This window comes from Ascidia mentula, chromosome 5 (genome assembly GCF_947561715.1).
Source record: "Ascidia mentula chromosome 5, kaAscMent1.1, whole genome shotgun sequence".
NCBI classification, from domain to species: domain Eukaryota; kingdom Metazoa; phylum Chordata; class Ascidiacea; order Phlebobranchia; family Ascidiidae; genus Ascidia; species Ascidia mentula.
In genome coordinates this window covers 18,041,504-18,052,667 of record NC_138570.1, presented here as the reverse complement: position 1 = coordinate 18,052,667, position 11,164 = coordinate 18,041,504, and the positions used below count along the sequence as shown (strand labels likewise).

The following is an 11,164-nucleotide window of genomic DNA, read 5'->3' as shown; positions in this document are numbered from 1 at the left end:
GAAGTAAAAAGTGTGACTCATATATAGTCACACCTCTTATATAGGTGTGACTTTAAACTTGTGGCATTAGACTTTCTTAGATCATGAATATTTTGTTATTGATTAAATGTTCTCATTGAAGCTGGTAAGATAATGTCCAGCCTATTGTACCAGCAGAAATGTGCTTTTAAATTATCTGTAAGACTCATAGCAATGTTACTTACAGGTACTAGTTTATCCAACCTACTTCAAACATAATATGTTTTTGTGATGAGTCGCCGCTCATGAAAAAGGGTGTGTGAAGGACAAGTTTTAACTTAGGTTTCCTAAGCCTTATCGTATTGTTTAAAGCCGTGTCTCGTTTGAAGGCTCTAGACACTTGTTTCACTATGGATTCATTTAAGAGGTTGGGGCAGAAAGTTGGACTAGTTTATGACACGTTGATTTATATGCGCAAAAGAGCCATAATAACCAATGAGAGCTGCAGACAGGGTGAAAGGTCTCATCATACAGGGTGAAAGGTCTCATTCGACCTGAAAAGTCTCATCAGTGCAGCTGTTGAAGTTGATTGATTATTATGGCTCTTGATTGTTTCGTAACCATGTGTGCTTTGCTATTGAGCTTTCTGCAAACTGGCAATTCGATGCTGGAAAGTCGTTTTCTACCTGGTAAAAAAACTTTCAAGCAATTATCTCATCCGACATGAATAATTTCAAAACTAAATCGAGTTGTAGGGAGGATTTGTATTTGCTTACAAATTCGTATTATTGGTTCAATGCTCATTGTTTGCCCTGGTGGCGTAGTTTCTGAGTCACCCTATCCGCTATGCGACGCTGTGGAGCCATCCTTAGATAACAACTGCTGCGCTGTCTTTTTTGCCTCATGGGGAAACCGTCGAACTGTCATACGTGCGTGCAGAAGGCATTAATATCATTTTGTTACGAAACAAAAGCTAACAATTCAGGCTGGTGAGAATACATTGTCTTGGGTGACTGAGGTAGTCGACATACTCTGAATGCTGTACTTGGTGTCAAAGCGTTATGTTAGGTGAGTTAATGAGGAGAGCTATATTTATTGAAAGTATGGAGAGTGCCTTCAATTGTTGTGGATTTTTAATACATTTTCGTTCGTTTTTCTAGACGTCGCTTGTTTAGCAGTTGCTTAGTCACTCCAAAATGTCAACACGTCCCGTAATTAAAATTTTTTTCCCGTAACAAAAATTATAATCTCGTAACTAAAGTCATGTTCCGGTAACGAAAATTATGTTCCAATAACGAAAATTTTGTTCCAGTCAAAAATTTTCTTTCCCAAAACGTTAATTTTGTTTCCGAAAGTAAAATTCCGTTGCAATTACAAAAAAATATTTTCCCCTAACAAAAGTTTTGTTCCAGCAACGATCTGTTCTAAGAAACACAAATATCCATTCCCGAAACACAAATTATTTTCCCGAAACTGAATTCTATTTCGGATCAGAAATTTAGATCGCGTATCAACAATTTGCAGTATAGAAATACAATTGTGTTCCTGGATCAAAAATTAACTTCACCGGAAACGTAATTTTTCCCCTGGAACGAAAATCCGTACCAGTAATACCAGAAACGAAAATTCTCTTCCTATAACGAAAATTATGGTCCATTTATATTTTCTTCTTCGCGAAAGTCTCTTCATTTAGAAAATATCTATTCGTAACAAAATCGACCATATATTCAGAAGCAAAACCACGTTTACTTCGTCTCTTTGTCGACATCTAGTGGTGATTTTTGGCTTGTTTGATTTCCGAAACACTATTTTTAGTGCGACATTACCCAGATTGTGATTTTGGAAATACTATTCAAAAACCAAAATAGGTTCCTGTAACGAAATTTTGCGGACAAATAATGTTCTCGGAACTGTTTTTCTCATTTTGGAACGAAAATTCGTTTCTCGGAACGATCTTGTCACCAAATTTCGAAACAAAGGCAAAAATGTGTTATGATTTTACCCGTTAATGATTCTTCGAGACCAAAACGAGCTTTAAATGTCTGCTTCTAAGTTTTTCCATCGTTTCCATATGATATGTTTAAGGTGCTTTTAACAGTTAAATGGAATCGATTTCATACCATACCCTTTAACCAAATGCTTAAGATTGAAAAAAAGAAAGACGCGTACAGCTCGCCAAGGCCTGCATACTCAATGTAACCTAAGCTGCGCAAAGTGCCCTACGTTGCACTTGTTTCTTATTTTGATTGTAAAAAGTGCATCTGAGGGTACAGGATAGGGTGACTTCAGATGACTTCGCCTGTGAACAGAAATGATGAGAAGTTAATCAGTTCAAAACTCTCCATATTCATCACATGTTGTGCAAGAGCGGTTGCGCCATTTATTTTGATCGCTCTATAACTAGTGAGTTCAAAGGCTCGCGAATAGCGGCTTGAAAGGGCGAAAAATGTATGCGAAAATGCACACTCCCGCTTTGGTGCACTTTGATTGTTGCACGTTCCAAACTGTCCCCACAGGACCCCCTCCAGAAGCGGACAATCCTTACGCCTGGTAACATTTTAGGGGGCGACGTGACGTCGAGCTCTTCTGGCGGCTGGGACGCACTGTATGTAATGGCACGGTGCTTGTTCATTCTAGCGAAACACCATTCCATTCGACTCTTCTCGCGTCTCCAGAAATGCGGAACTAATTCAGTTTAATTGGAGGTGTAATTTAGTTTAATTTGTGGACGCAGCTGGTTGCCTATTTAGTTTTCATTTTTAAATCATTAGATTTTAGATCTTACGCCTGGTTGTATAAGTCGTATTGCAAAAGAGCGTGGCTTTGATGCTGTGTTTTGTATGACAGGACGGAAAACCAACAGGTTTATTGATATCCTTGGCTATCAACAGTAATACGTCATCAACAACTTTAAAACATCAATTCCACAAACGCAAAAACCTAGTAGTGCATTACATCGTCCTATTACAAGGAAATATCATTCTACCGCGAAAGCCCCTATAATACTGCGATCAATATGTTCACTGGCATTGGTATCGATACATTGTCGTCAACTTTACTCATTGCACTGCTACCGTTCCCGCTAACTGTATTCGGTGGTAGAAATGTTTTAGGTAATTGTGAAGGTCGCTTGGCAAGTTGTGCCTTTCCACACTGTCGTACTTCTACCAATATATACCCACTCTAACCGTTGAGCTCAGGTAAGTGAGTCGGTATAGAGCAGTAGGCCTGTTTAGCCCTGGTTCGTAAACTTTAATCTCAACAGGAACTTGCTTTTCATATCGCACTTCGACATTGACTTCAATCCAATTTGACTACAGAGTCTTGGCTGCGATGCCAGTCAACCTAAAGATCAATTTTATTACTTACAAAGCAGTTTTATTTTAGTATAATACAGCCTGAAATAATCATAGTCGCCACATCGACATAAGTGCAATTGCATCGTATACGTTTTGGAAGCATACCTGGTACTAATATGGATACACCAAAGCGCCATTAACACCGATGTTGTCCATCGCCCACCGGTTTCGCCGCGTTGGTGCCTTATTCACGTTGTTCGCGCCTACCTCTCATTTGGCGTCTTCAGTATCATTTCTTTTGAATGCACAGGCAGTCTGCCTTGGCGTGGCCGATTTCATGACAAAAATCCCAAAAATCCCCGTCGGGAAAAGGAAAAATAACGTTTCGGGCCTCAAAGCTCTATGAACTGATAGGATTTAACGCTAGAAGTAATGGCCCCACATTGTGTTAATGCGGACACACTATACACCGATGTTACCAATCTCGGAGAAGATTTGTTTCTTATGCTTGCAAGATACCCAAAAAGTTATCAATAAGTTTCAACTGGGGCACAGCCAATTAAATATTCAATGACATTTTGCAGTATTAAGCGTGTCACGCAAAACTAAAGCGGTTGTTTTAGCAGATTACATAAGCCCTATAGTCCTATATTGTTCCACACACAGTATTACATCACATTTCACTTGCCGCTACAAATATTTATCAGTATAAATAACTGCAGTATCCTGTAAATTAATTTCAAAATTCTTGGCGTTCGTGGTTTCTTTGGCATCTGAAAGTACACGTTTACATTTAGATTTCAAACAGTTACCACACTTTGTTCGTGACTCTCGGCAGACTGCGTGGATTTCGGGATTTTTGGTGGAAGTTACTCAAGCTCCATTGTCATTTTGTTATTCAGAGTTGCGTCGTCGCTTTATTATCCGCAGTAAATTTCGATGAACGCCAAAACAGATGCTTAGTCAAGCGAAACGCCGCCACATTCAACTCTCCTCGCTCAGCGTTCAACAAAAATACGGAACTAATTTTACAAAGCATTGATCGAGGTTAGTTTGTAATGGCAGCTTGACTTGCTTTCTTGTTTGAAAGCCAGAGGAAAGAAATAAGCAAAAAATTTATACTCTTAGCAAGGTGTGGCATTAGACTTTCTTAGATCATGAATATTTTGTTATTGGTTAAATTTTTGTCATGTAAGACTGATGCTGGTCGCAGATGAAAGTAAAAATGGGTTTTGAAATTACCTGTAAGACTCATAGTAATGTTACTTTGGGGAATTTTAATTTGTCAAAATCAGCAACCTACTACAAACATAACATATTTTTTTGATAAGTCGCCGCTGTATGAAAAAAAGCATGTTAAGCATAAATTTTAACTCACTGTTGTTTACACTTGCGTCTCGTTTGGTAACTTCAGCCCCTTGTATTTCTGTCATTTATTTTGAATGCTTGGGCAGTCGACTGTGACGTGGCCCATTTAATGACAGAGCGCTCAGGCTGTCCTTTGTACGTCACCATGATTTGTTTTGGACTTTAGAGCATGCGCTGTGGAAAAACATTTGGCTTGTAAGATTGTCCATAGTAACACCAAGCTGCAGTGACGAAGCCTTTCATATATATCGGACATATTACTAGCCGTAAACTACAATTACTTTCTTGTATACTTTTACCAAACTGGAAATAAATTGTGGAATGTTTACTAATAATTTACTCAAAAAATACCAAAATATCTAATGAATCACACTTGAAAAAAAGCGCAAAGTTACACAACCCACCATTACAAACCTGCCCATTAGTAAAAACGATTCTGATGTGGAAAGTTACGACAAGTTTTGCCCGAAATGTAGATAAACACGTTTCTGCACCCAATCTGTTAAGAATGACTCCATAGCGCCACCGAGCAGAAAAATATATAATTGCCACCAGAGCATATGCCAAATAATATGAGTAATGTGAGCTCACAAGCATTAGGGTTGGAAAAAGCAATGACTATGCAATTTACCCGAAGTCCGTCATAACTGCACGCATATACTCAGCTTTTTGCGTTCAATGGCCGGGAAATCGTTTTCTAGACAAGGAAAGGTTTGGGTGCGGTCTCAATATCCTAAAAATTGGAGACAAAAGCGGAGCGAGGTTGCCACCAAAAGGTCTTTCGGAATAAAGAAATCAGCTGCTGGATGTTTGAGATAACAAAACTATTGCTCTAACAAACGCTCAAAAAACAACGTCAGTTAACATGAAAATTGTTCTTTGGATTTGAAAGTCATAGTATTTGTTGCGCCTCGGAAAGTTCGCGTGCTTGACTGTCGGCTGTATTTGGACCATACAGTGCTGTTGTTTTAATATAAGAATCGTTTCAATCAGCAGAGGTTAGCTGCACTTCAGAGTTAAGTGTAAAATTAAACAAAAGTGTGTTTTTTCATTTATGGATAAATCAAAAAACTTCATGCGACATGTTTGGTTTGTTATTTGTATATGTTTGGAAGGCTAAAGTAGAGTGAGTGATTAAATTTCACTAGTAGCAGGTAACTGGTCCTTTTTCACGAGAAACTGTTTTGTATGAGAGACGACGATTTAGGTTTATTTGGTGAAATACTAAACTTGTTCGCTCGTTGGTTTCATAACCAAATTTCATCTAAGTTGCCAAAAAGAATTAAAGCTGTGACATCCACATGAAATATTTGAAAGACTGTTTCGTTTGGGGCTGTGTTCCTGTCGCTGGATAAATCTCGGTTTGCCTGCGTTCCGCACAGGCCGACTGGGTCGGTCAATCAGCGGGCCGCTGGCTCAGTTTGCAACTTTTAGTTTTTCGAACATAAACGTGGCCACACGCAGGTAGGCCGACGCTCTCGACTTCATCTTTATGATTCGATCGCACACTTTCGGCTTCGGGGAAGGTATCGGTTGTGGGCTTCATTCGATGGAAGTGAATCGTTTGCTTTCTACCAGCCGCGTCCTCGATGATATAGTTGACGGGGTCGAGGCCACTTTGACAACGCGCTATAGGGTAATTGGAAAGGTCGCTGCAGGTTTTGCATTTTCCCACCAGGACTGCTGGGTTCGTGATTAGAACGTAAACACCGACTGAATGTGCTATTGCTGGAGTCGGAGACTTTTTCGCATCATTTCCTCCGTTAGTTCCAAACAATCGCGTGAACGATGGATTTCGGTTTCGTATGACATTTCGTTCCCTTTTCCGACGTTCCCCCAACCAAATCTACGGACAGTCGTAGTGGTCGCCCTGTCAAAAGCGTATTGGGTGGAAATACCCAGACTGATACCCTGATCGCGTGAGTGATAGAGGCCCAAATACAACGACCTCAACACACTGCATGGTGTCTGTGGCCTTTGTGCGTATTTTGTAATAATATTGGCACTCGATACAACCCCGACAAAACTGTTCTACTGCTTAACTCCACCTGTACCAATAGTAATATTCGGCGACTTTCGAGAGGGTCTTCACGATTCCTAGATGCCCACCTCCGAGTGCGTCTACTTGTAGTGCAACAATAACCCCCTTGTCTTAAACTTAGAGGGAGACCTACTTTAAGCACAATCTGTACCCCGGAATCAGTTTCCACGCACAACTCCTTTACTTTTGCATTAGTCAAGTAAAGAGCGATCACCAATGTCGAAATGAAGCGTCTTAAGGACATGAAGAAATGAGCGTCCAGCTTCCCTGGGCAATTGCACGCGTCGTGAGTGCTTCGCGTTGCCTCTCTGATCGTCCGGTATTAGTCCCATGGTGCAAGGCTCGTTTCTTTAGTTCTTTGTAATCGACTGCATAGAGGTTGCCCTCGCCATCCTCTATAGACCATTTTATGTAATCGTTGATGGATGCCAGGAACAAATGTCGTTTAACCTGATCCGTCGCTTTGATACTTTTGCAGCACAATTCGATTGCATTAAAAAGTTAAAACTCATTGTTAAACGACCGTGAAAAAATACACTGCACCCGAGTCTAGCTAGCGAAACCAGTGGGTGTGGTGACAAGGTCCTGGCTCCTCGCCAAATTATTACGGAATTATTTCGACAGGGCGTGAATTGAGCCTAGTGGAATTTAAGCGGCGACCCCTTATTACCAAATACAACCCTAGAGACTCAAATAAGGTCATAACGCTAACCCTGTCTCCCTAATCCAGAAATGGCCCGGAACCTGCAATAACGACCATTTAGGCCAAAATACCTTACACTGGTTTCACTAAATGGGCGACAACAAAATGCTCGTTTGTCAATAATGAAAACCACTGTACAGCGCAACGCACACCTAAAAAAGCGGGTCATTCACGCAGCACTCCTTGCACCGGCCAATCAATTAATCAACGACTTGCACGTGAACCAATGGAGCGTTACAGGAAATCCAATTGGGAATTTGATAAAACGTGAGAGCAGAAAACCGATGAAAAACAAAAGAATTTTGCAATGTGTTGTGCGCAAACGTAATAAAGACTGATTTAAATAAACAATAAAGATAATCAAAGAAAGCAAAACGAAAAACATTAGTGCATTGTGTCATTCTCGCCACACTTAGTTAGAATGTATGAGTTAAAAAAGGCATCTGTCTTCGTGTACATAAGGTTTGTTTGTCAGGTGTGACGTCAAAAGTTCCAGCGCATTCAGCTTCGCTTTTATGTTTTCTGATCAAACAAATCGGGAAACTGGAGTAGCCAAAGTTCAGACCCGCCATGAAACAACATGTTTGTGTCACGTAAGCGGCGTTTAAAATACTGCTTTTTCCTTGAGACCAATTAGTAGTAATGCAAAGTTAAGTGTAAGAACATATATTGGCCATAGGGCGAATTTTAAAGATTTAAATGGTATTGATTTTGTGATTCCTAGAAAGAAATATTTATGAGCAGTAAACAAGAAAAGTCGGTTAATATGCGAGAAAATATGTCAAACATGCGAATGTGTAAAGACAGGTCATTGCGGAAACAAACATGACTGTACTGAAAATTACTCCTCTGGAAAGTAGTGTAGGCCTACATTATGTGCTGATTTGAAGATCAAAACCAATCAATAGAGTTTAAAGTGTATGTAGTCGGCCCAACACCAATCTTAAACAAAAACTGCTCGTTACCAGGGGTAAACATTGTTTTTTTTATGTTGTACAACAAAGCTTAGTCGTGTCATGACGCCAGTCTCAATACAGGAAAAATGTTATAAGCCTGTCGACACTGTAGTTTAAGCTATTCGAAAAAATCCTTTCTAATACCAATGTCATTATTTTGGAATAATATCAGCAATAAGCATTTTTAAAAATCGACCCAGCATTGATAACAATATTTAGTTTCTTTTGTTTTTTGGGGGAATAATTTTATGGTTACTCAATAGCGCCACCTTTACTAAGCGTCATCAGTCGTCTGCGCAACGATAATTGAGATCGCAAACCAGCCCAGATAGAAAAGGGTGTACTTTAACTTTGGTAAACTGTGAACATATACTTAAATTCCAGAAGTAATTCCAGAAGGGCATTTAACATAGAATTTGTCATTTGTTTTTGTATGTACATACTGTGGTAGTTTCTGCTACCAGCGTTGGTGTGTGAGATTAATGCTGGTTAACAACCGAATTCAGTTGTTGGCGGTGGTAGATTTTTGGTGATTCGTTGACTTATTTGCAACTATATGACAAAACTATTTGTTAATGATACTGAATGACTTAACTCAAGTTTCAGTTTGAAAAAAAAAATTTCTGTTTTTGTTTGCAGTAAAAATTTTTGTCATATTTTGATGTTGCTTTGCATTTGAAAGAAGCTACAGCCAATACTCATCATGTCGAGCCCTGAAGCCCCGAGGAAACCAATGCCAGATGCAAAACGTGTGGCCAATTTTGAAACTGAACCACAGAGACCAGGTAGGAAGTGTGCTTGAACAACTAATTTCACAATAAAGTTTTGGTATTATTGTTCAAAGTAACTCATTTCATAATACAGTTTCTGGCTCTCCTTTGCTTGATTTGTATTAAATTATGTTTTTTAACCAGGTCCTTCACTGCAAGTATCAACACAGAGAGCAAACATAGCTGATAGCATTGTTGGAGTTCAGGGTGATGTAAAAATAACAAAAAAATTCTACAATACACCAGGTATAACAAATACATGTCATAGTTAACAACCACTGAACATTCTCATAAAGAAAAACATCCGTTTGTAAATTATGTTTATGTTCCTATTTTGAAAGCCAGCTACTTTATAATCCAATTCCAGTTTTCAACTGTTTTAAACTATATTTTTCTAATAAGATTCATCAAACACCAAAGGAGATGAGCAACAAGATGAAGGTAAAGTAAAATGCTTACTATAACTCATAGGTCAGGGATACATTCAAAAAGTTTAGCCAACAAAGATATTTAATCAGAAGGGGTGGCAATTAGTTTTGGCCGCGTACATTTTAGTAAGCACAAAATTATTGTAAACATTAAAGCAGTGTCTATACCATGCCATAAAACAAATGAAATGTTTTTGTTCTCCTAAAGTCAGTTGAACTGCAAACTTGGAATAAGATCTTGCAATATAAACATTGTGTTCACTGGTCTATTTTGCCTGCAGAGAAAAGGCAGCTCAAAGCCATCGAAATCATCAAAAATCAACAGAATGATCTTAAGGCTGTGGTTCCTCTTCCTGGTTTATGTGAAGAGGGAGTTCCTGATGTCAATCCTTCCCTAGAGGTCATTGACTTCTACAGAGGCATCGATACCAAAAATGAAAGGTCCAATTTTCCACCAACAGCAAAGGACAAAGTAGACCATGGTCAGGGCGAACCCCTAACATTTGAGGAATTGATTTCCACAATTGAAAAAGGTGATCAATTTCTTGCAATTGTTGGAGCAGCGGGGTCAGGGAAGAGCACCATGTCCAAGAAACTGATTAAGCACATGAAAAAGAAGTATTTGGTGGTGCATCTAAGCTTCATGTATTTAAAGTTTGGAGATGAAAAACTAACACTGCAAGAGCTTCTACTTGATAGACAGTTTCCTGATGTTGAACAAACTGTACTAGATGCTGCATTTAAATGGATGAAAAGAAATGCTCAAAAATGTGTTTTTATATTTGATGGGTTAGATCAGGCAACATGGTCGCTACAAAATATGACAGCAATAAGTGCAAGTTACGAAAATCGTTTGACAGTTCAACAACTTGTTGCCAATCTCTGCGGAAAAATCTTCTTCAAAAAATCATCTTTGATATTTACGTCCCGCCCCCATTCCCTGCTCACAATTCCTGTGAAAATTCGTCCAAAATCCATCATTAACGTCCATGATTTCTCTGCAGAAAACATGAAAAAGCTATTTGATTTTTATGCTGGTGAAAAAGCAAGTGAACTGTGGAAAAAACTTGAAACTGAATCTGCAGAAGTGCTAAATTTTTGTCGCAATCCATTACTTTTGCAATTTGTTTTGTATGCCAGTTTGTTTGGTGACAAAAACAGTTGTGGCACAATTACCAACATATTTAATGCTGTTTTGCAACAACTTGATGTGGCAGAACATACGAAGGACAAGGATACAAACTTTGTGATAAAAGCCCTTGGCCAAATGGCGTATAATGGAAAGGCTCGTAAAACTGTTGTGTTTACCCATACAGACCTCTCTGAAGTGGGTCTGGATTATATCAAAGTACAAAATGTTATTATCAAACTACCCAAGTATTCCTGGTTACCACAGCGAAAAGTTTTTGATGGTGCCGAAGCAATTTTTTACTACTCACATGAAACTCTGCAGGAATTCCTCGGGGCTTACTACATTTCCTTCTTCATGCCAGATAAAGAATTTGACAAAGTTCTGGAAGAATTGGTTAGAAACGCACACTGGGCCATGACGCGACGGTTTACTTGTGGCCTTTTGCTTGGAGAGACAAGTGGTAAGTAAAGCAGTCAAAACCATTAATATATCAATTACATTTGCTTTGT

General features: G+C 39.1%; 1 protein-coding gene across 2 annotated transcripts in view; it reads left to right on the top strand.

Moving 5' to 3' along the window:
* The first annotated feature begins 8,981 nt into the window (after positions 1 to 8,981).
* Positions 8,982 to 11,164, top strand: part of LOC145902176 (uncharacterized) — a 171,509-nt gene continuing 169,326 nt past the window's right edge. The window contains exons 1-4 of one of the 2 annotated variants that reach the window (XM_082990049.1): positions 8,982 to 9,110; positions 9,240 to 9,341; positions 9,498 to 9,536; positions 9,805 to 11,115. In XM_082990049.1, the coding sequence (XP_082846175.1) occupies positions 9,029 to 9,110; positions 9,240 to 9,341; positions 9,498 to 9,536; positions 9,805 to 11,115 (1,534 nt within the window). In that variant the 5' untranslated portion in view covers positions 8,982 to 9,028. The remainder of the gene's footprint in view (positions 9,111 to 9,239; positions 9,342 to 9,497; positions 9,537 to 9,804; positions 11,116 to 11,164) is intronic. The other variant, XM_082990050.1, reaches the window with a different exon arrangement.